Source organism: Acartia tonsa, chromosome 7, assembly GCF_053477335.1.
Source record: "Acartia tonsa isolate MP-2025a chromosome 7, ASM5347733v1, whole genome shotgun sequence".
Classification (NCBI taxonomy): Eukaryota; Metazoa; Arthropoda; class Copepoda; order Calanoida; family Acartiidae; genus Acartia; species Acartia tonsa.
Window position 1 is genome coordinate 50,233,220 of NC_137266.1, and position 26,165 is coordinate 50,259,384.

Sequence of the window (26,165 nt, forward strand, 5' to 3'; positions counted from 1 at the left end):
TTGATTACCCTTTGGCTTGATAATTGCCCCCAGCCCCCCCCCCCCTTTAGACCCCTCCCTTCTTCGGCCACAGGTAGATTAAACCATGGCCTAGTTCATTAGAAAAAATCAATGTTTATCAACGCAAATTTAAGAATTTAGGTAAAACTATAATAAGATTAGGGGTTAAATAACTGTATGTCCCCATCCCATGGACCCAGTGCCGACTTTCAATTGGGTCTTTGAATATCAACCAATAGCATCGTAAATATTGACACAACCAAGTCGCTACAAAAGAGCAGAAATCAATTTGCTAGCAGATGAAAAAGGTCACCAAACCATGTGTGAGGTAGTTGTTTGGGTTATATATCTATCATTATTACATTTATTGTTTAGATATTTCCATTTTTTTACAATTTACATACAATATCTGTTAAAATATACAATTTAATTATGTCCTTTGATAAAATTGGAATGAAATAAAAATTTTGATTTATTTGATTATTTTAAGCATAAAGGAATGAATTGAACAAGCCTTTTAAAATGTTATTTAAGATACTTGTAAGGATATTTCATAATTTTGATGCACAAAAAATCTGTAATAAAACGAAACCTTTGTTAAAATATTATGTCTTTTGAATTAGAACCGACGGACAAAGTGTTTTACATATATATTGGATTCTCATTGACACTGGTAATCATCGCTAAATAATTTTTTAAAAATATATTTGAAACAACAACCGAGAAAATCACGTTTAAGGACTGACTGACGTTTATACAAAAAAAATGAAAACAATCTTCCAAAATAAATTCTAAAAGAAGGTGTATCAACTTTTTTTTTATAGCTAGCCGGTTCTTTTAGTAAGTAGTAGATGTAAAATTTTTCATAGAATTCAGATATGCAATCGGTTTTTTTTGTAGACCTCTTATTTTTTAAGTAATTTAAGTTTTTAAAAAAAAAATTAAGTTGATTTTAAGGTACTAAAATGCAACAAAAAAAGAAAGAAAATGGCCATTATGAACAAAAATAGTAAGATCTTTAATTTGACACCTTACTTTTTCAATTCTGTCAGGTAATTATTGAAAAAATCGATTTTTTTAAACCCACGAGAATAAAAACTTTGACATTAATTTTATTATTTCACAGGTAAAAAAATATGGGTTCATATATACCTTTAGAATCAGAAAAATATTACGAATTCATTGTAAGCAAAATTGAAAGAAAAGTTTACAATATAGTATATAAACTACAATAAAAGGAATTATATGAAAATATCATATTATATTGTACAGGCAACGTCTTAATTTTTGAATTGAGTATAAAAAAGGGAAGGGGGTAAAGAGGGGGTAAAGAGGGGGTAAAAAAGGGAAGACGATAGTGTTGCCTGAACAAAAATTACAATTGGCCATTTGTTTAATTTTTAATTTTTTTACTTTTTTTCAATTTTGCTTACAATGGATTCGTAATATTTTTCTGATTCTAAAGGTATATATGAACCCATGTTTTTTATGTCTGTTTGAGAAAATATTTAGGTCTAAAGTTTTTATTAAACCGAGGTTAAAAAAATAGATTTTTTCAATAATTACTCAACAGAATTTTAAAAGTAAGGTGTCAAATTAAAGATCTTACTATTTTTGTTCTTACTGGCCATTTTCTTCTTTTAATTTGTTGCGTTTTAGTACCTTAAAACCGACTTGATTATTTTTTTTAAAAACTTAAATTACTTAAAAAATAAGAGGTCTACAAAAAAACCGATTGCATATCTGAATTCTATGAAAAATTTTACATCTACTACTTACTAAAAGAACCGGCTAGCTATAAAAAAAAAGTTGATACACCTTCTTTTCGAAATAGACTAATAAACTGTGTATATCCTATAGTAAGGAAGAAAGCTACTACTCGGTAGAGCGTATATTTCATATTTTTCTACCTCTGATGCATGGTATAAAAAAACTTGATAAGATTTCGAAAGAAAGAAAGGCTTTTGTTGATAAAATGGTCGTAAAAATGGTCTTAAAAATAGTCTTAAAAATGCAACTTTACCAACCAAAAAAACCTTTCCTCTAATTATATAAAGTATATCGACGTTAAAGTTAGGGAAATTGGGATCTAAAGGGATAAGACAATGGCCGATAAATCAATGTACATCCCTAATCATAAGGCACAAAAAATACCCCTTACGAATGAATCATGCAATCAAAATTCTAAATAAAATTTGTTAGGCAACGAACAAGAAAACTTAAAATGACTAAACTTTGGGGACTAGTGTAATAAACAGCCCATTGTCCCCCCTCTCTCTGCATGATTTCTTTATTGTTTTTCATTCTATTAATGAAAATCCACGATTTTTTTGCATGACACATTGTTCGAGGATATTATGTTACGATTTTCGATGACTCATTAATTTTCATATCACTACCTCTTTTTAAAAGCAAAGCTTTTTTTCATAACAAGGGTGAACGTTGTCCGTATTTTAATGACGGTTAGCTCTGATAAAATACATGTTAGAATCGTTTTATTAATTTAAATCCTCTTAAAATTAAGATGTAATATTGTAATTCTAGCAACTCTATAAACTTTACTTAAAAAATGTGACGTTCATTTTAAATTTTCATTGCATTTTATCTAATATTTTAACAGATTAACAATTTTTTTAAGGTTTCGTGTTTTATTTGATCAAGTTTAATGTTTTTTTTTATGACACTGCCTTATAATTCATTTTTTCCAGATGTCTATCCATGATTTTTTAGCTTCGCTACTTATGGATGTTGTCATCCTTGTTTATTTTGATATTACCTAACTTGTTTAAACAGGCCTATTAATGACGTTATATTGTGGTATCCGCCTAGGATAAATGGCAGACACCAAAATGACTACGGCAGTGTGAACAGACGTGGACACCTATACTATAGAGAAGCTACGCTTCTCTAGCAATCACTAAATAATAAACAGCATCTATTCAGTTGTTCCTTTATTGAAGGTCTAAGGATTACTAAAGTTATATACAACAAACAATAGCTACACAGATAGGAATAAATAATCATAAATAAAAGCAATATAATACATATACAATAGTCAGTTTGGGCAATAATGATCCCCCATCCCTGGGAAGGGTGGGGGGAATTAACAATACAGCTTAACCATAATAAGGCTGTCAGATTCAATCATTAATTTTAGGCATAGGGAGGGGGTCGGCAGACCCCTTCCCCAGGACTCGGGGGAGGGCCTTTGGCCCTTCCCCGAACCCCGGTCAGGGGTGCCATAGGCATGGCTCACGGTTGCCGAATACCACAATATAACTCAAGTATATTGCTAGGCACAAGGTCAAAATCTTAACATTGTTATCCGTTATTTATTTTTTTTTGTTTTCTTATTACTTTTTGAAGTTTTTGGTTGATATTAGGTGAATAGACGGACATTTTAAATTATAGAGAAGCTTCGCTACTTTAAATAAAACTATATCTTCCCATCCGACTAAAGATAGTCCAAGATAGTTTGCTTTTCAGAGAATAGACAAATTAATCATGCTTTTGTCTTAGCAGGGATCTATTAAAAGGATAAGACAATAGCCAATAAGTTGTTGTGTACATCCTCTACTATCCCAAATCATGATACACACAATTACATGTAGAATAAAATCAGTGGTTGAAATATTTGAACACTCAACTTTATAAATCCACCAATCGAAATTCAATAACGCCCCCAAAGTTGTTTAGCCAAAAAATAATAAAAAGTTATTGTAAAACTTTGGGGACTATTGTAATAAACATCTCATCATACAAAGTACTCAATAATGGTTTAATCTGTCTGAATTTATATTTGAATTAAAAGAACATAGAAACTATCATATTTTGGATCTACTTTTTCAGTAAAGCTTTAAATTGATCGCTTGGAGGTTTGTTGATATTTTTAAATCATATCCTATCCTCTAAATAATAGAGATAGCCTTTTACAGCTACAGGCAAAGTCATCCTATATTTTCTATCATAGGAAATAAAAACTTTTGCTTGAAAACTAACTATTTAAAAAAATACATCATAATTGTCTATAGTAATCTAAGAATGAAAATCTGAAAATCTTTTTCTTTTTATCACGTTTGAATAAATCTCAATAAATTGTATAAAATTGAATATTTTATTCACAGCTGTAGTCCACTTATGAATATTTGGTGGATTTTTTTTCTCAATATTTAAGTTTTCAAATATTTTATTTTGGACTTGAAAATTTTTCCATAACCGACTATTCTTAGTTTGTTTGTCTTTAATTCACAATATTTCATTTTTCCAGCTAGATAATATCCAACCAACCAGCGGTTAGCGAGATCCTTTGGTACAAAAAGACAGACAGCCATCCTGTTACTTTATAATAAGGATTTGTTACAAGCAAATCTGTTTTGATACTTATCTTCAATTTTCTTTTACTACATCCGGATTCTTAGTTCTGTAGAATTGAAAAGGAAGACAACATCCATAAGTAGCGAGGAAAAAATCATAGATAGATATAAAGTCAAAGACTCAAAGTTATATAAAATGCAGATGTTAAGTGGTCGTAAATCAGAGGTGGATTCTTTAAAAAAGTTTGCCCCACTAATCGCTTAATGGGGCAAAATTGTTTTCGTGAAAAATCCACTAAAATCACATTAAAAATCCACAAAAAATAAACAAAATCATAGAAGGGTTAATGTTATGAACATAAGATTTTATTTAATTTTGTAGATTTTTATGTGATATTGGAGGATTTTTCACGAAAAATTTTTGCATAGGTAATGGGAATAGAATAGTTTCGCTATAAAAACAGGAAATAATCAAATTTTCGACCAACTCGGAATTTCTAAACTTTTTAATACTTATTTATCATCTATTTTTAATTGTTTCAATATTCTTAATAATAATATCTACCAAACTGATTGAGTTCTCCAAATATAGGGAAGCTTAACATAGGTTCTGAGATGATTTCAGTCTATTTTATTTTTATATTCAAGTCTTGGTATCTAGTTAGGTTATTTTTCAGCCCTTTCCATTGAATTTATAGCCCCTATATGTTAGAGGCTCAGCCGCTAGTATACATATCTATAATGTCTGTCTGTCTGTCTGTCCGTCTGTCCGTCTGTCTGTCCGTCTGAAGCTTAAGATCTCAGTAACTACTGAACCGATTGGGCTCTACTCTTCAGGGAATATACCTACTGGTCCTGGGATGGTTTTAAGCTATTTTCTTGGGGGGTGGGACACCCCCAACCCCCCAAAAACAAATTCAAACCCCCCCCCCCCCGAATTTTTTTTTATATTTCCTTTTAAATCAAAATAACACAAAAATAGGTAGATTAAACCTCTTGTGGCAAAGCCCCTAGAGGCTAGGGGCGAAGCCGCTAGTATACATATATAATATAACTCTTTACCAAATTACCCACTAGATATTATTGTGTAATACCCTCCTTCTTTAAATTGAGGTAAAAGAAATCAATAACAAGAACAAAACAAATCATAGGTAATATTAAAATAATTTACTTTCTTTTACAAGAAGAAAGTCTAGCAAAGCTCATTTTAAGACAATTAAGACTTTGAAATATTTGTTTCCTTTTAGTAGTTACTAACAGCTAGGGGCTATAAATTCGACGGTGCAGATGGAGGCTAGAAAATAGCTTTAAACCATCTCAAGACTTGTATCTTTTTTAAAATTATCATAAAATCATTACAGACCAATGTAAAGCTTACCTAAATTAGAGAACCAAATCGGTTCAATGGTTATGGAGCTTTCTTAAGCTTTAAACTCTAAATTATACTGATACCCAAAGTTATATAATTAATCTCATTCGTTGGATAAAAACTTTTGGTACAATCTATCCCACCAATAATTTAGATTTTAACAAAGAATAATTTTGTTTATCAGAACAGGGGTATTTACATAATTTTAGCTTTCACGGTCTTATCCCTTTAGATCCCTGAGTGTATAAAGTTACTATTTTGTATGATATTTAAAAAAGAGAGAGGTGACAATAAGCTTTGTATTACACTAGTCCCCAAAGTTTATTATAACGTTTTCTTATTCGTAGTCTTAACAACTTTGGGGACTTTTATTGAATTTTAATTAGTTGTTTTTTTAAGTTAAGTTTCGAAACGTTTCAACCACTAATTGTAATCTACAGAAGGGGTAATTTTGACTAAAGGATGTAAATGAATTTTTTGACCGTTGTCTTATCCCTTTAGATGCCTGATATTGACGGACAAATAGAGTAATAGAGCAGCTACGCGCTATCCTAACAGGGAGAGAAGATTACACCTTGAATATGTGTGTGTGTGTGTCTGGGTGTGTGTGAGTGTTCATGTGTGTGTGTGTGTAACGCACGCACTCACTCGTGTATAATTGTGTGCGTGTGCGTGAAATAAGGGGGCGTGAGATTTATATTATACATATTTCTACCTTTAAAATCAAAACAAAATATTTTTTCTTTTATTAAATACATTATATTAGACTTAAAACTGAAATTGTAACAATAATAAAGTAGCTAATAATGTTTATATTTTTGCATATAATAATATGCTTAAATAATGCACGTATACTTACATAGATAGATATGTGTATTATAAGTACTGTTCAAGTTTAAGTAAGGGTATAGAAAAACAAAAAAAGTTTTGAGAGGTACTTTTATTGTAGGTTAAGTTAGGTTAAGTAACGGTTAAGAGAGTCCCATAGAATTGAAATTGGAAATGTAGGTAAAGATATCAAGCGATTTGAATTAAAGCACCGAAAATTCAATTATATTACCAATATTTTCCACACGAACATCAACACAAATATTAACGATTATATGTTGCGCTATTTTTCGAATTGCTGTAATATGCACGCGCGTTTTTGGTTGTGGCAGGCAGGTAGACAACCATACGCGCATAAGGTGTTCTAATGAACCTACCATTAAAAAATATTTATACTTTTTATGAACATAAAAGTTGATGATTTAACCTTCTAATGAATTGAAAATAAGGAATACGGGTATTTAAACTCTGGTGTAGTACCCAAAGTCTTAGCAAAAAGGAAGAGTTGTGTTGATTATAGTACCCAAAGTCCAAGACAACTATGTGTTGCTTCTATCCAGGGAGAGATGAGCCATTGGGCTCTTTCTTACACTAGTCCCCAAATTTTAAATAACGTTTTCCTATTCGTTATCTTAACAACTTTGGGGACTTGATAAATTTTGTTTAGTTGGCTCATAAAGTTAAGTATCGAAACGTATCAACCACTAATTGTAATATACAGAAGGGTAATTTTGTGCATCATCGCAGGGGTTGTACGTCAATATATTGGCCATTGTCTTATCCCTTTAGATCCTTGGCTTCTAGTACATGTATGCTATTCCATAAGAATTATGCTAGCCGGTATGCACGCTCGCGCATTCCCCTTCCCACTCTCTCTATCTCACTCTTCCAACTTAGTACCATCTTAAAAGTGATATTAACGCCAGACAAACAGACAGATATTGTCTTGGATTTTCCAATTTATGTTAATGTATAATGATGGTGAATTATGACGAATTTTTCTAAATGGTGAAAATAAAATGGGGTAAAAATGTGGCTTTTATTTATATCTGCACTTTTTATAGGTAGGTCTAGATAAAAATATGATAAATTTTAGGGATTTTGTTATAAAATAAAAAAATTAAGTTTTATTAGCTTAATAAAGTAACATGAATGTATTTTTCTTCGTATTTTAAGTTAAATATTAATATTATTTTCCATTAAAAATATGCGTAAAAAAAACTTTTTTAACATAAACTTTTTATTAGATTGACTTTTGACATTTAGATGACCTATACCATATTTAATAATAATATTTATTCATGAAGATATATGTATCATATATATTATTAAATTATAACAACGATGACAACATCCATAAAAGCGAAGCACTGAAACGGTAGGACAAACGGACATTAACACTTGTATAGTGTCAGAACTGAATAATCAGAATATAAATGTATAATAAGAGTCGAAGCAAGTAAGTAAATTTGTTGAAAAACTGATACAAAATAATGTTAATGGACATACTTACACTTTTAGGACTTGATTATAGAGTTGCTTCGCTTATAATATTGTTCTTTGTTGTCCCAGGAATCAGTATACCAAAAATCAGATCAATCGGATAATTAGATTACATAAAAATTAGTTGTTAAAAAAGTAAAACATCAACATGTTTGAAATAGACGTAAGGACATTCTGATAATTATTATAGACTTGCTACGCTTTCTAAATCGTACCTTACTACTACAGGTATCACCATTCAAAGTTTAAAATTTATAGGACAATTCTAACATGCCTAAATTATCGAATAAAGCTATCCGTTACGGACGAGCGGACGGACGGATGGACCTATCATAATTATAGAAAAGCTTCGCTTTTAATAATTAAGATTCAGGGAGGTAGGGGAAATTGGGCCTTTTGACTAAAGCTTGATATTTTAAAAACTTAAGAACCGATTGAGTTCTATATTTTTGTAAGATTCACATAGACCTGTGATGGTTTTAGGCAATTTTTTTCATTATTAAAATCTTGAGATGGAATTAATCTAAATAAGTCTTGGGTTGACTTTAAGTTAGCCCCCTTCTGTCCATACGAATACAGAGTTTTAACAATATTTCTAATCCACAGGACTTGTTTATCATTATTTATCGTCTATTGTCTTATCTCTTAAGATCTCTGAAACAGCCATCTCTTAGTTACTTTGGTTAAAAGGCTAAAATAGCACGTTGCTAGCGGTTACGCCTCTAGCCTCTAGAGACTCTGTATTTTTAAAGGTATAAAGGGGCTAAAAATAGCTTAAAACCATCTCAAGACTTACCTCTAAAAATAGAATGGCTTCAAACCATCACAGAAGCTTTATGTGAAGCTTGCCTAAAAAAAGATGAATCGGTTCTGCAATTATTGAGATCTTAACCTTCAGACAAGAAAACTTACTACTTTAGTAGGATTAAGAACGATTATTTTGCTATTTGTAATAACTAGTGGTTGCTCCACCTACATCCAAGGGAACTATATTCGAAAATTAGAATATAGGCTAAAACAGTCTCAAAATTCAAATGGAACCGCTATGAGATCTAGTTTTTTGGAAATATAAATACCATCTTTGTGCTGATTGTACTTTAGTAGCAATGGTGATAAATGTGAGTGGGTGGGTGGAAAATACAACTTGCGGGTAAATCAAGAGAAGTTTAATTTTAAATATTTTCCTCAGTTTAACTCAGGTAGAAGGGACAATGGGGTGTTTATTACACTAGTCCCCAAAGTATGACAATGACGTTTTCTTACTCGTTTGCTAGGCAACTTTGGGGACTTTTACGGAATTTTGATTGGTTGGTTTATTAAGTTGACTGTTCAAACGTTTTAACCACTAATTTTAATCTACAGAGGGGATAGTTCTATGTAGCATCATTGGGTATGTAGATCGATTTATCAACCATTGTCTTATCCCTTTAGATACCTGTTTTAACTTCATTACATTTTGTTTCAATATTTAGGATGCAGTGGTCAAGAAGGAATACGACAGCTATCAACATATTGGAAGATTCCTATCGATAAACCAGTAAGTAGGATTATTCGGTAATATCCCCCCCCCAAAAAAAAAACAGATTTATGAACTCTGGCCGCGGCGCTCGGCACCCTTGCCTGCCTAGCAACAGCGCTTGGCCCACTTGCCTGCCTAGGGCTCGGCTCGCTAGCTTAAAACCTAAACTAACCTAACCTAAAATAGTAGTTAATTGAAAAAAATGTTTATAAGAGGAGAAAGCCGATTATTCTTTTTTTAATAGGGGGGGCAAATCATGGTATTAGCCTATTGTCTTATCTCTTAAGATCACAGGAATCTACTATCCTATAATATAAAGTAGTTAGGTTTTTTTGTCTGTAGCTAAGGATCTTGCTAACCACTGAACCAATATGGTTCTCCTTTGCAGTGTAGCTTCTCACAGGGCCTGGAAAGGGTTATAACTATATTGGGGGAGGGTACCATAACCGTCCCCAAGAAAAAAAATTACTCCCTACAAAAAAAAGTTTACTTTATAAAACTAAAATCTAAAGTGGAGTGGGTCGACTGTCCCCACCTTCAAGGGCCACTAGAGGCCTCTAGGGGCGTAACCGCTAGTAACTTATTATGATTTTATTCTTTTTAGGTTGGCTGGCATGTAACAACCTTTGCAGTAAGGCTAGCAAATGAGAATGAAAATTTTAAACCATCTGTTGAACCACTGTCGAATCTGGTAAGATGATAGGGGTATAGTCCCTTTCGGGGCAACGCCTCTTAAGGGGCGTTTAGTCGTATTTTTACAGTAGATTTTGATAAGTTATTTTAGGTTAGATTAAATTAAGTCAGGTGATTGTCCCACAGGGTTAGAGCCCCCCGCATGGGCTAAAAATAGGGGAATAGCTACTGTGAAAATACGTCAAAACAGTTTTGCAGTTTTGCAACAAATTTACTTACAATTTTGTTTTGACTTATGCATTAATATTATGCTTGTTCAGTTCTTACACTCTACAAGTGTTATTTTTCATTTGTCCTTCCATTTCAGAGCTTCGCTTTTGTGGATGTTATCATCTTTGTTCAAATTCAAATTGCGCATCTCAAGTTAATAGTAGAAAAAATTGTATGCTCTAGTTGTAGTTTAGGAGTAACGTTGAAAAATGTGAGAAAAGTTGAAAAAAGTTTTAGTCAGTTGGGACATTTTACCACATACCTCCTAAACTATATGTAGCACAGAAATCATTCTTATATTTACAAAAACTAGCGCATATAGCGGTTCTAACGGTATCCAAAACATTATTCATCTATTAACACAAGCTGCGCAATTTGAATTTAAAAAGATCCACATTTTTTGTGCACACCCTTAATCTTTCTTATTCTTTTCAGTTTCCAGGTCAAAAGGATGGTGCTGGATATTTCAAACTTGAGCCCTATTCTACTAAAAGTAATTCACTAGAGAAACATTATATAGTCGTGTAAGTTAATTTTTACTGTTATACTAATTTATATTCGTTTTAATTAGTATTTTATAAAGTAAGAAATATGTAAGACTTTTACAAATTAATTTATATATTTCTAAGAGTTATGTATGTCTATAAATGAAGTAAAGTTTTACTTGGGGACGTCCAAAGAAGGGGGGGGGGGGTAAAGGAGTGATCACCCCTCCGCCCCCCAAAAAAAGTTTGCACGTCCTTGCCTCTATGATATAAAGATTACCCCTCCCAGAAATAAGAAAGCTTGAACGTCCTTGTTTTTTATTTTAAATTTCTTATTTTACCACCACCCCCCCTCCCAGATATAGAAAGCTTGGACTCTCCCCAATAAAAAAGCTTGAACGTCCTTAGTTTTACTAAATTCTTTCTATTTAGATTGTCAAAGCCGCTGGCAGGAAATTTTCAAGTAGACGATGGTCTAGGCCTAGCAATTAAGGTTTGTTGCAATTACGTCGCAGTGCACATAAATGCGCAAAAAACACTTATTTTAAGCTATCTCTGTACATCACTGAGTCTTGGCTGTTCCAGATTATTTGTTCCACATTCCACACCCATACCCTACAAAAAGAATAATCATATTTTTTTCTATACTTTTTTAAAAATTTTATTAAAAATGGTGGGGAGGGGGAAGGTTCGAATTCCCCCCCCCTCCCCCCCTCTAAGTATTTCTAGAGTTTTCTAGAGGCGTAAGCACTAACTATTAGGGCGGGTTCATATCGAAATTAGACAAAGAGGGGATATGCAACAGATAAAATTAACCTTAAAAACATTTCTGACCGAAAGAGAATTTTAAAAAATTGAGTTTTAGAACGCGACCACTGAAAAATATATTTCATTACTTATTAATATACAAAGACGACATTCAAAAAAAAAATTTGAATCAGAACTTTGGCTTCGTGGTGCTCCCTGGAAAGGCCTTGAGGAGCTGAATCAGGAACTTTTGTCCCCTTCAAAGTATCTCGTTCCTAGCCTTATAAATCACTAAAAAACCACAATTTTTTAAGGTTCATTGAGAATTGTCTAATCTTTAAAGGTTTTTTAGATTTTCTCAGGCTAGGAACGAGATTTTTTGAAACGGTCAAAAGTTCCTGATTCTACTCCTCAATGCCTTTCCTAAGAGCACTATGAAGCCATAGTTCTGGTTCAAAAAAAAATTGACTCCCATTTACAAATAGCTATACAATTGAATGTCTGGTCGTCATCGGTTTTAAGACTTAGAATAAATTTTAAATCATCTAGAGGTGTATTATACTCATACAAATCATTTGCAGATCCCTGCTTTGGCCTCAGAAAAAAAATGTCCAAAATCGACCCACCCTACTAATTATACTTATTTTGTTAGGTACAATTTGAAAAAGTTACACATGTGTTCGTCACAGAAGTTAACATCAATGTTGAACCGCCATTTAATGAAAATTTTAAACTCGAAGATCTCACATCCACGTAAGTATTTTCAGGGATTTTAAGGGATACGACAATAAACTATAAAATGGTGTTCGCCCCTAATTATAATAAACAAATGTAGCCTTTCTGTAGATTTAAATTATTGGCACAGGTAGTTTACACCAACAAATTAAGCTTTGATAAATTAATCAAAGTTTTTAATCCAACTAATGACTCAAAGAGAAAACGCATTTATTAAATATTTGGTGACCAGAAACACAGGGACTTCTTGGGATTTTCAATAAATTTTATTCACTTTTTAACATATAATTTACGATTAGTCTAGGGTTTAGATAAAATATCAAAACATGTAAAAAGCTTAATATCTGTTCATTTATCTCAAAACTGAACATAGTACTAAACTCTGAAAATCATTTCTCGTGGTAAAGTAAGCAAAAACAGACAAAATAATGCTTGAGTTTCGTATCAAATTCTGCCAAAAGTTGCTTAATCTCATCATCTAGTTTTAACTGGAAATCTATGAAATCAGCTCTAAAGCATTTTTTGCCAGAATAGCCTTCCCTTGTCCCTGCCAAAATCATCACTTTAGAAAAGTATGTACCCTGTTACTTTGTACAATTCAATCTTGATCCAGCATCAACCCCCAAAAATCTAAACAATGACAGAACGTGATTATTGATTGATTGATTAGCCATAGTTTCGTAGGGTTTGGACCTAAGTAGTCATGGAGTAGGTTGAGACACTTTTGTTTAGCCACTAGGGCTATCAAGCTCCACGTTCAAGCACATTATGACTTGACCCGCTATCTCATGAGAGCTACTCATTATTACCTAACCCTCGCCGAGTATGGCAGGTGTCCCAAATTAAGTAACCGTAATGAATGACGCTCTCCGCAGAGGAGCTTGGGATAAGGGAAGTACTGATATTATGTACGTGACTATTGAGTATCCAAACTTACTCAATAATCCCCTTCGTACACAACCAGGGGAAGTTGTGTGATTATTATTGCGAAGAGTCAACACATGGAGAATTGAACTCGAACTCTCCCCACCGTTGGCTTAAAACTTTGGGTACTTTTATTAAATCTTGATTGGTTTGTTGAAAACTAGTAGTGTTCAAACTTTCCAGCCAATAATTTTGATTTACTGAACTTTTAATTTTGTTTATCATCATTGAGGATGCGCATTAATTTATATTCAATTGTCCCATCCATCTATTCTATAAATAACTTTGTCCATGTGTATATGAATAATTCTACAGAGTAGATTTCATTTCATTGTGGAAATAGTTATTTATCGCATCATATTACAGACAGCTTTCCGCGGGTGATAAAATAAATTGAGAGGAACTTCTTGTTGATGGGAAAAATATAATATTAATATCAATTTTGTTAGCCCGTGTCTTCGGCCCATCGGGGCTAACAAAACTAGCTTTAATATCCGCTATCTTTAATATGATGCGATAAATAACTATTATTTTGCCTTATAACTTACATCTTTTTCACAATAAAAATGGTTCTGAACTATTACTGAAAACCATATCTTATATTTATTAGTTTCTATCCTTTAAATACTTTGAACATTTTTTATATTGTTTTTTTTATGAATGGGTTGATTATGACAAATGGACTAGAATAATTATATTACTTTTGTTTGATTAAACTCAAATGCACATATTTTCAATATATTCAGTTTTTTTTCTTCTTATTTTCTATTATTAATAGTCTGTTGTTTCTTTAAATCTTTTTCAATGTCTTTGTTAAAAGCGAAGCTTTTTTTATAATCAGTGTCGGTCCGTCCGTACGTCTGGAACGGATAGCTTTTTTCGTTAACTTATGCATGTTAGAATTGTCCTATCGATTTCAAACTTTGCATGGTCATTCCTTTAGTAGTTAGGGACGATTTAGAAAGCGTAGCAACTCTATAATCATTACCAGAATGTCCGTACGTTCATTTTAAACATTTTGATTTTTTTACTTTTTTAACCACAAATTTTATGTGATCTTAATATCCGATTGATCTAATTATTGGTATATTGATTCCTGGGACAACAAAGTACATTATTATAAGCGAAGTAACTATATAATCAAGTCCTAAAATTGTAAGTATGTCATTGTCCATAACCATTGTCCTGTATCGAGCAGTTTTTCCAACAAATGTTCTTGCAATATTGCTTCGACTCTTAAACATTTTTTTTCTGATTATGCAGTTCTGACACTATACAAGTGTTAATGTCCGTTTGTCCTACCGTTTCAGTGCTTCGCTTTTATGGATGTTGTTATCCTTGTTTAGATAAAGAAAATATATTGTGTTAATTTGTTTTATACTATATATTCTTTTGTAGCTTGACTAAGTGTCTCAAAAATCAGCCATGTGACTTCATAAAAACAAGGGAAATGATAGGAGAATTGGGAAAGAAAACCCCTAAAAAAGATGTGTATAATCCTTCATTTTTATGACGTCACAAGGCTTATTTTGAGACACTTTGTCCAGCTACATTCTTTTTTAAATAATTTTTTTCACGTTTTGAAAACTTTAACTTAATTTTTTTTTATATCTTCCTAAATCTCCCTATTCATTTGCTGGTATCTTATAATCTACTAGTAGCTGCACCCCTAGCATTTAGGAGTTTTACATATAAAGGGGTAGGGAAAATAGAAAATCTAAACCTTAAATTGGCTTGGTACTTATAAATCATAAGCTACTAACAAATAAACAATCCTAATACTTTATTTAATTGAATACATTTAAACATATAATTGGATCCAGAGTTGTGTACTTTATTTTTGTAGCGACTAAGCTGTGTTAATACTCCGACACTATTGGCTGATATTCAAAGACCCAATTAAAGGGTCAACGGGGTGTAAATAAACAAAATAATTATTTAACCACTTTCTCCTCTATTGTTTTTCTCTAATTTTAGTTGTATAAATTTCAGAACTGGGCCCCCTTCTGTGTATCCCACCCGAAGTACTGAAGAGCTAATAAACGAAGCATCAACCAAAGAACCAGAGAAAGCTGAAATAACTGGCAAGATTGCTGGTAACGAAGATTCTGGTAAAAATGCTGGCAACGAGAATTCTACAACTACAACAGAAAGTGTCGCTGATGACAGTAAGGATGATGATATGCAGGCCATCATTGCTATTGTTGTCACATTCTTAGGTAATCATTTCATACAATGATCTAAAGGGATAGAACAATGGCCAATAAGTTAATGGTACATCCCCAATGATAATACACAAAAGGAGGATGATATGCAGGCCAATATTGCTGTAACATTCTTAGGTAACCATTTTTTTATGCCGATTCCAATCTTATAAAAGTTCTCAGGATAGCCTATAAATCAGGGATTCTTTAGTCTAAAATATAATCATATTAATTAGGTATCCTGTTCTTAAAGCAATCGCAGGAATTAAATTATTTTTACACATTGGCTCTTTTTATAAAAATGAGTCTATATTTGTTAATTTTGCTTTTTCTGATGTTGTAATATTGTAATATTGTATTCACAACTGTTTACTAAATAAAATTTAATTTTAGTCGCCATTGTGATAATTTTCCTAGCCCTGTGGAAGCGGAAAGAACTACAGGCATGCTGCAAGAATCGTGGAGAACTCAAAATGGAGGTAAACATGTTGATTTTTTTACTTTTTTTAATAATAGATTTTTATGTGATCTAATTATCCGATTGATCTGATTTTTGGTATATTGATTCCTGGGACAACAAAGTATAATGTTATAAGCGAATCAACTCTATAATCACGTCCTAAAAATGTAAGTATGTCCATAAATATTATCCTATATCAAGCAGTTTTTAAACAAATTTACTTACAATTTTGCTTCGACTCTTATACATCTATATTCTGATAATTCAGTTCTGACACTATACAATAGGCCGACTCAAGATGCAAAATTTTTTGGCGCGCTATTTTAACCCATTCTATTCATAAATATAAGACTATTGATACCTTTAAAAGTGTTCTCAGACTATTTTTTCAGCAATATGTCAAATTCGAATTTCATAAAAAAGGGGAAGGTTCCCCCCTGGGGGTGAAATTATACAAGTGTTAATGTCCGTTTGTCATACCGTTTCATTGCTTCGCTTTTTTGGATGTTGTCATCCTTGTTATTATCTAAAAATAGAAAGAAAATTTATATTTTTTGGGGGGTGGGGATATTTTTTATCAGGGAAAGGAGTCTAAGGAGTCTAAGCAGTCTGGGAGTTAACAATATCCTTCGCTGTACATAGATAGGCACACAAACACAGCTCAGATAGACATCATGTTACTTTGTATTATAGATAGACCTATTTTACCTAATCGTCTTAGTAATTATTTATCTTTCAGGCAATGACAATTTTGTCAACGCGTACAAACATCACAGAACTCCTGACGAACAGACACACATACAGACAAACATCATATTACTTTTATACTTACTTTTATATAAGGAAATATCTATGTGACCTAATCTTACCAGTAATCTGATAAATTGTTGATCTTTCAGGCCATGACAACTTTGTCAACCCGTACAGAAATCACACAACCTGCAGAGCCTAATCGGTTCAGTGGTTACTGAGATCTTAGGCTTTAGACTGACTGACATCGTCCTACTTTGTATTATAGATAAATATCGTCTCAGTAATTATTTATCTTTCAGGCAATGACAACCTTGTCAACGCGTACAGAAATCACAGACCTCCAGAGCTCCCGACGTACAAGTGTTAATCCTGTTAAAAGGTAATTTTGGTGGTTTCCCTTTGATTGCCTTGTCAAACACTAAAACCCTTCCTGCCCCCCCCCCCCCCCTTATTTTTAATAAAGAGGGGACAGTTTTTTGTTGATTTGTTTGCTACCTTATATTAGTTTATATTGAGTTGCACCGCAGCAACTTTTTTCAATAAGGGTTTTTGGCTTCGTCTGATACTTTGAAAGTCCCCAGAAATGTTCTTTAATTAAATATTATAATTCACAATTATGTCATAAGCATGTATAGTATTGTCCACTTTGTCCGTTAGATTGTCGGTAATGCCTTGAAGAATCGAATTTTCTGTTAATTTCAATAACTAGGCCCCTATAATGATTTTATTGTCATTAATACCATACTTCATTCCATACACAAAAATTTCATCAACATACCTTTTTCCTCCACAATATACACATTCCATTAAAGGCAGAATTTTACATACTATCGTTTTTAATTTTGATATAAATGAATTCTTATTAAAGATTTAATTCTAATATTGTTGATTGGGGTAGAGTTAAAATTTAATATAATTTTTTATACAAAAGCATTACTTTATTAAACTCACTTACCATTGGTAAAAGTTAATAGTCAATATCTCATCTCATTAGCTTGGGACATTTTGTATCAAAATAAAATATTTTAAAGTTTGAAAATGTACGCATTTTTTGCATACCCTTTAAATTTAACATAATCTATTAATCTCCAAAAATAAGGCACTCTGGAAAAACCGGTTTTTAGAGCTTAATTTGTTAAAAACTGCTAAATATTTTTCTGAAGCAAAATGACCTACGCTTATGAAGAAAATGATATATTGGTTTTTAAGTTCTGTCAATGGTAGGTGGGTAATGCTTTTGTTCATTTAAATAAACACACTGTATTTTATTCATAGCTAATTTCTGTCAATGGTATGTCGGTTAAATATAGCCCTGCTTAAATAAAAATAATGTTTTTGTTGCTATAAATAAATAAATCAAACTGGATTTTATTTTCAGCTATGACACAGTGCTGAACACAACAAAATTGTTTATACACCATTAGAACTGTCATAAGATCTAGTTTTTGAATGTATAAAAACCATTCATGTGCTATGTATAGTTTAGGAGCTACTTACACTATATTTTATTTCTAGCTATGACACAGTGCTCGATACAACAGCAGAATGGGAGTCTACTGACCCTTGGGAGTTACCTAGGTATGAGATAGATAGATGGATAGATAGACAGATAGACATATAGACAGATAAACAGATAGACATATAGACAGATAAACAGATAGACAGATAAAAAGATGGACAGATGGACAGATGGACAGATGGACAGATGGACAGATGGACAGATGGACAGATGGACAGATAGATGGATAGATAGATGGATGGATAGATAGATGGATAGATAGATGGATAGATAGATGGATAGATAGATGGATAGATAGATGGATAGATAGATGGATAGATAGATGGATAGATAGATGGATAGATAGATGGATAGATAGATGGATAGATAGATGGATAGATAGATGGATAGATAGATGGATAGATAGATGGATAGATAGATGGATAGATAGATGGATAGATAGATGGATAGATAGATGGATAGATAGATGGATAGATAGATGGATAGATAGATGGATAGATAGATGGATAGATAGATGGATAGATAGATGGATAGATATATGGATAGATAGATGGATAGATAGATGGATAGATATATGGATAGATAGATGGATATGACACAGTGCTTGATACAACAATAGAATGGGAGTCTCCCGGAGCTACCCATGTATATGGAATTAATTAATAGTCATTTCAATGGAGATATTTTCTAAAATTGATCATTTTCCGTGGATAGTAAAATAAAACTTATAGAATTCAAACCTGTTTAAAAGGTCCGGGCTAAAAAGGTATTGATTTTATGTTTATTATTGTAAACTGTCTGTAATACGATGCTGTATACATGATGGACCGGTTCTAATCCACTAGATATTAATTGGTTTCGAAGCAATATTTGAATTATAATTTATTTATATTTATTTTCAGGCATCATCTTAAAATTTCTGGCATACTAGGAGAGGGCTGTTTTGGACAGGTATGATCAACTTTTTAAACCTTAAGAATTTTTACGGGTCTAGTTATGTCTTGAATTTGATTTGTCTTTAGGAGTTGTCAAATTTTAACAACCTGAGGTGGATTCTTTCAAAAAAATTAGGCCTGCTACTCGCTGGTAAGACAAAATTATTTTTGTGAAAAGTCCTCCAAAATCGCATAAAAAATCTACAAAAATTAAATTAAATTAAAAAGGGTTATTAACATAAGATTTAGTTTAATTTTTGTAGATTTTGAAGGATTTTTCACAAAAATAATTTTGCCTCACCAGTGAGTAGCGAGCCTAATTTTTTCTCCAAAGGAGATACCTTTAAAAAATTTGACTCTTGCCAGGTTAATATTTTTTGTAAAATATGGACCAAGTTCTGTCGGGACATACCAAAAATTTACTGCAAATATTATTTTTTTATCTGATAAGAATATTATGGGTAACCATATATATCATGGGATTGTATTGTATTTAAAGTAGTCTAAAAACTAAAAAAAAATATCTGAAATTGTGGAAAGATCCTTTTGTATTTGAGATCTTACTAGACATACAAATTATATTTAAGGTGTGGAAGGCAGAGGCAGTAAATATACTTGGAAATCAAGGCAGCATAACTGTTGCTATCAAAACATTAAAGGTATAGTTGTTTTTATAAGTAGCGCAGCTACTATATAATTTAAGTAAGTTTGCTAAGCTGGATCTTTAAATCACCATTAAAATGATTTAAATATCCAGCTCTAGTGAGAAAGTAAAACTCTAGATTGTGTAAAATCTCTAACTTATGCAGTTTGCTATTACCTATAGCATTGTATTTCATGTAAAATGTAGGTCTTCGTTTTACTTCTTATTTCGTTATAGATTTTTACATTGTCTCTCTCTTTTTCTCTCTTTCTCTCTCTCTCTCTCTCTCTCTCTCTCTCTCTCTCTCTCTCTCTCTCTCTCTCTCTCTCTCTCTCTCTCTCTCTCTCTCTCTCTCTCTCTCTCTCTCTCTCTATCTATCTCTCTCTCTCTCTCTCTTTCTCTCTCTCTCTCTCTCTCTCTCTCTCACACACACACTATTTTATTGTAGGAGTCAGCTTCAGAGAAAGACAAGCAGGATTTGATACAAGAGCTGGCTCTCATGAAAATTCTAGACCCCCATCCTAATGTTGTCAAGCTTATTGGCTGCTGCACCGATACAGGTAAAGGGAGGGGGGGCAATGGGGGGTTACAAAATCCAGGGATTTAAAGGTATAAGACAAGGCCGATAATTTGATGTACATCCTTAATGGCATGGTGATACACAAAATTAACTCTTCTGTAGATTAAAATGAGTGGGTGAAAGATTTGGACACTGAACTAAATGAACTAACCAATCAAAATTTAATTAAAGTTTTCAAGGTTGTTAAGCCAACGAATAAGAAAACGTTATTCTAAGACTTTGGGGACCAGTGAAATAAACAGCCTACTTTCCTCTTTCCATCCCTGACAAAATCTTATTAGGGGGTGGGGAGGAATGGCAGGAGCCAATTTATCCCCCTTTCCCCTCCCCCCCAACAAAAAAGATACTTTACCTGGTTTGTAAAAAATTATTGGTTTTCTTTTTTATAAGTTTTCGTCACATAGTTCGTGGTGTCTTTTGGCTATTTTAGTTTTAGAGTACAGAGTTGGAATGTTTTTAAGGTATTTTTCGGTGAAGTTTAATCTAAACCCAGCTAGAAACGTCGTAAGGAAACTCGCATCCGATATGTAGTATTTTATCGCCAAAATCATATTTAAGATTTTATAGCAAAAATCGAAAAAAATCGCTAGGGATTAATTCGATTTTGTAGTAAAAATCGCGGCAACCACGATTTCCCTAAGAAATCGTAAACAATAACATTTTATGTGTGTCAACACACACTTAGAAACAGACACACAACCAACATATAATCAACATCATTCTGTGAGAAATATAGTTTATAAATTGGCCGCTAGAATTTCACATTATTTTTAAAAAAATATTGCATTTTTTCTGTTGTCAAACAAAATAAATTTAAAACTGATAACTAAAATTGTCATAATGTGTTTATGTTTAATATTACAGATAAAAGTATTTTTAAAAAGTTTTTTTTCTAAATAACAACATTTTTAAATGTGAGTCTTAATATTCCTTAAATCATTGCCATTCAGTATGATAGATATAACAATACTGTTCATTGAAATCTTTTGAAAAGAATACATTAAATAGAAGGTCACAGAGAATAGTTTCTCTTTACACCATGTCTCTCTCTGTCACTCTCTCACTCTCTCTTTCTCTCTCTGCATGCACAGTATGAAATGGATTCTTTATGCAACCTCTTAATTACATAAAATATTTACAATAAAACGACATGATGTTAAATATTTTTTAAATGTACTTTTTATTCACGATTTTGGCACGATATCGCTTACGAGCCGTACGATATTGCATAAGATTTCGTGGGTGTATCGCGCAGCTGTAAGTACCTTTTCGACCATTTATCGTATGATATCGTCGATGTGAATAGGGCGATTATTTAGCGATATCGTAAGAACTCGCGCGAGATTACTCTACTACATCGCAAGCAATTGTAGATCGATAGTAACTCGACTTTCTGGCTGGGTTATAATAGAAGCTGCTTGCTTTGGGAAATTATAGTCCAAAATTGTTTTTGCTTATATTATTGTTTTGAATTATTTGTGACTAAATATGAAATAAATATTCTTATTCTAGAAAGATAGACGTTTTTAATTTTTAAGTTGGACGAAATATTGTTTTCGATTGCCCATTTAATTTAATATACATATCCTCTTATTCTTTAACCCCCTACAACCAGGGACAAGGGAAGTTCTTTCTGATCAACAATTCTATTAAAATCACGCAACTAATTCACGAAACCTTTAAAAGTTTTGAATGTTTGGGATGATTCAACTATTATAAAAAAGGGTTTGTAGTAAAGTAGATAAGGGTTTAAATTCGCTAAATCTCATCACTAAACCTCACTATTAGATAAGAAATTAGCAGACCATTTTTCAAAACAAACAAAAGAATTCTTACCAAACAATTCAAAAGTAGGGAGATTAAAAAAATATTTTTAATTACTTCATAAAATTTAAATCTTTAATTTTTTTCCTTTTCCATAATATTTGTAACTGATTAAAGACAAAAAACAAAATATTTTAATAAATTTTTACTTTGATGCATTTTCAAACACTTTTAATTACCCCTTAAAGCAAGTTCCCAGCCAGAAACGTCGTAAGGAAAATCGTAAGGAGATATTTACTATATTATAGCAAAAATCGAATTTACAATTTTATAGAGATTAATTCGAATTTGTAGTAAAAATCGTGACTATCGTATGTATCTCGCATTTTATGTTTGTCAACACACACATACAAACAGACACACAACCAACAATTTCAAAATCATTGTGTGAGAAATATAGTTTATAAATTGGCCACTAGGTATTCACATTACTTTGTATAGACAATTAAAATCTTTCTGTTTTCAAACAAAATAAATTAAAAACTGGTATAACATGATATCATAATGTGTTAATGGTCTTTTATTGAAAAAAAATTTTTTTTTTAATCATTTTCATTTTAAACCACAGCAAGTGTACAAAAATGTCTAAATGGCAATTAAAATAAGATAAATTATGTAAGAAATTCCAAGTTCCTCACAATTACAATTATAATGGAAACAGATTTAATAACACCCTTATAATTTCAGAGGAAACACAGAGATAAACACCCTCTCTCTCTCTCTCTTTCTGTATGGAAAGTACAATTAGTTTATGTTATGATTATTGTTGTTGTACTTAACCATTTCCTTACCTAAAACTACACGATGTTAAATAAGTTTTTTAATGTACCGTTTATTTACGATTTTGGTACGACATTGCGCGCGTTACTTACGATATCGCTTACGAGTTCGTAGGTGTATCGCGCAGCTCTAAGTACCTTTTCGACCATTTATCGTAACATATCGTCGATGTGCATTGGACGACTATTTAGCGATATCGTAAGAACTCGTGCTCGATTGCTACACGATATCGTGCGCTATAGTAGAGCAATAGTGACGCTACTTTCTGGCTGGGAAGTCAAGAAAACAAAACATTATTATAACCGGTTCTACCCTGGCTCCCTTATTCTCTTCCCCACTTTCAGTTTAGACGGGTGACGCAAATTTCAGATCCCAGATTTCACGATTTGAATAAAAATTATCTTTCCATTATAGCGAATTAAATAATCTTGCAAGCATCGCTTTTATCTTATGAAGAAAAATCAGCGAAAAACGAGATCTGAAATTTGCGTCACCCTGCCAATATGACGCAAGACGCATGACCGTGGCAATATTTTAAACCCAATCTATTTTTCTACCTTCCCTTTAGATAAAAAAGCCCCTAGATGCTAGGGGCGCGGCCGCTATTTTTATATAATTTATGTAATGATCTTCAAATTACTTCTCTTTAATAGTTATTTCTCGCATCGTATTATAAACGGCTTTTCGCGGATATAGAATGTACAATTATGAGATTAAAACTAGTTTGCCGAATACCACAATACCTTATACCTGGATAGGCCTACTCTACAGGGGTAAGATATAAAGACAAATAAACCCTCCTTATTTTATTTATCAGGGAGGAAGGGAACAATAGGCTGTTAACTACACTAGTCCCCAGAGTTTTACAATAACGTTTTCTTATTCGTTGCCTTGTCAACTTTGGGGACTTTTATTGAATTTTGATTGGTTGAGTTGAGTGTCCAAACGGTTCAACCACTGATTGTAATCTAAAGAAGGGATAATTTTGTGTATCATCATTGTGGATGAAAATCAATTTATCAGCCATTGTTTTATCCCTTTAGAACCCCTGTTTATTAGTACTAAGTTAAAAAATAGGCGACCGAACAATTGTTAGTTTAAGATTTGCGTTGCTATTATAGATTGAGGATTTATATAAATCCCAGGTATCTAAAGGAAAAAGACAATGGCCGATAAATTGATGCACATCCCTAATGATGATACACAAAATAACCTTTTCTGTAGCGTAAGATAAAAGGTTGAAACGTTTAAACACTCAAATTAATAAACCAACCAATTAATTATCACCAAAATCAACAAAGTTGTTAAGCCAACAAATAAGAAAAAGTTATTTAAAAACTTTGGGGACTAGTGTAATAAGTCCCCTATCTCTCTGAAGAATCCTCTTTTGAAGGAAAGAAAAGAATTTACTTGAAAAACATTGCAAATCAAGGAATCTATTTGGGAATTTCCATCTGGGAATAACAAACAGGATGTAGTAATATGTCAAAAGACCAAAAAACATTATCTTTTTTTTAATCTGCTGCATACATATTAAATTCGAATCTGCAAACGAACTGCATTGTCATAGGACAAAACTTACAATACTATATTAGCTGTTCTTTAGACCGGTATTTTAAATTAAAATCTTTCATGGCTACCAATCGACTTTTTTCGATACACAAAACGTCAATTTCATAAATACTTTTTGGTCATTATCTCACGGCTTAATATTAAGATTGCTGATTTTTTTCAAATCATTTTTCATTCGTAATATCTCTAGAAAAAAACTAGACCTTTTATCTTTGAATCCTTTTTCCAAAAATTCCTCTTGTTTTTACTTCTTTGTAAGTTTGGTTAAATAATAAGATTATTTTTTTAAACCAGGATTTACATTTTTTTTTAAATATATAAATAAAAATTAAAGAATGAAAACTTTCCAAACTTGAATTCGATGTTCATCTGTTTAAAAAATGTTGTATCAAATGCATAATGACAAAACTTGAAGAACTTTTGCTTAAAAATTTAAATGCTTAAAATGAAAATGTTGGCCTTCTTCTAAGAATGATAGATTTGCTGCAATTCTAGATTTTAGCTCATTATTACAAGAGTGACCATTCTAAAATTGGTATACCGATTTTGAGTACAATAAGAGCCTTCTATTAATTTACATCCCTTTACCCTCAAATTAACATACTTAAATCTCTATATGATAACCCATGGATCTTATTCTAAAGGTATATGACAATGACTAATTAATTGATGTACATCCTCAATGATGATACACAAAATTACCCTTTTTATAGATTACAACAAGTGGTTAAAACGCTTGGACACTCAACCCTTAATAAACCAAACAATAAAAATTCAATAAAAGTCCCCAAAGTTGTCAAGAAAACGTTATTATAAAACTTTGGGGACGTATGTAATGAACAGCCCTTTGTTCCCTCTCTCCCTCATGATAACCTCTGTATAGAACACAGTTGTACTATTAAATTTAATGTATAGATGTATAACCAGACAACTACCTAAAAAATTGTTAAGGACCTATTTCGTTTGCTAGCAAATTATTTTCTGTGTAAATAATCCCGACACTTTTGGTTGATTTTCAAAGACTCAATTAAGAGTCGAAACGAGGTCCTTGGGATGTAGAGTAGACATACAGTTATTTAACCCTTTTCCGCTCTTTATAGAACACTTAATAGAACACGGCTGTAATTATGATATTTTTAGATCCTGTATTCGATGTGATGGAATATGTTGAGAATGGAATGGTACTTAAACTGGAAAGGTACCCAAAGAACACAGTTGTAATTATAATATTTTTAGATCCTGTCTTTGTTGTGATGGAATATGTTGAGAATGGAAAACTTCAAGATTTCCTGAGAAAATCAAGATCTGATCAAAACTACAGAAATCTTCATGGTAAATATTTTATTAATTACTAGCTATAAACCCCCTAGCCTCTAGAGGCTTTTTTATACCAAGAGGCAGAGAGGGGCAAAATAGCTTAAAACTACCTAAGACTAAAATCTGAAAATATAGTGGCCTCTGTGAAGCTTCCCTTAAAGGGAAAACTCAATCTTTTCAATTGTTTTAGAGATCTTAAGCTTCGGACAAAAAATCCTTACTACTTTATATATTAGGATAGATTATTTGAGC

At 32.1% G+C, this 26,165-nt stretch overlaps 1 protein-coding gene across 1 annotated transcript in view; it reads left to right on the forward strand.

Moving 5' to 3' along the window:
- Positions 1-7,394: 7,394 nt before the first annotated feature.
- LOC145323936 (tyrosine kinase receptor Cad96Ca-like) overlaps positions 7,395-26,165 on the forward strand; it is a 36,633-nt gene continuing 17,862 nt past the window's right edge. The window contains exons 1-14 of the mRNA XM_080166539.1: positions 7,395-7,574; positions 9,486-9,550; positions 10,137-10,223; positions 10,871-10,959; positions 11,353-11,413; positions 12,320-12,420; positions 15,319-15,545; positions 15,924-16,009; positions 17,043-17,122; positions 18,259-18,321; positions 19,165-19,213; positions 19,785-19,856; positions 20,289-20,400; positions 25,833-25,928. Of these exons, the coding sequence (XP_080022665.1) occupies positions 7,541-7,574; positions 9,486-9,550; positions 10,137-10,223; positions 10,871-10,959; positions 11,353-11,413; positions 12,320-12,420; positions 15,319-15,545; positions 15,924-16,009; positions 17,043-17,122; positions 18,259-18,321; positions 19,165-19,213; positions 19,785-19,856; positions 20,289-20,400; positions 25,833-25,928 (1,222 nt within the window). The 5' untranslated portion in view covers positions 7,395-7,540. The remainder of the gene's footprint in view (positions 7,575-9,485; positions 9,551-10,136; positions 10,224-10,870; positions 10,960-11,352; positions 11,414-12,319; positions 12,421-15,318; positions 15,546-15,923; positions 16,010-17,042; positions 17,123-18,258; positions 18,322-19,164; positions 19,214-19,784; positions 19,857-20,288; positions 20,401-25,832; positions 25,929-26,165) is intronic.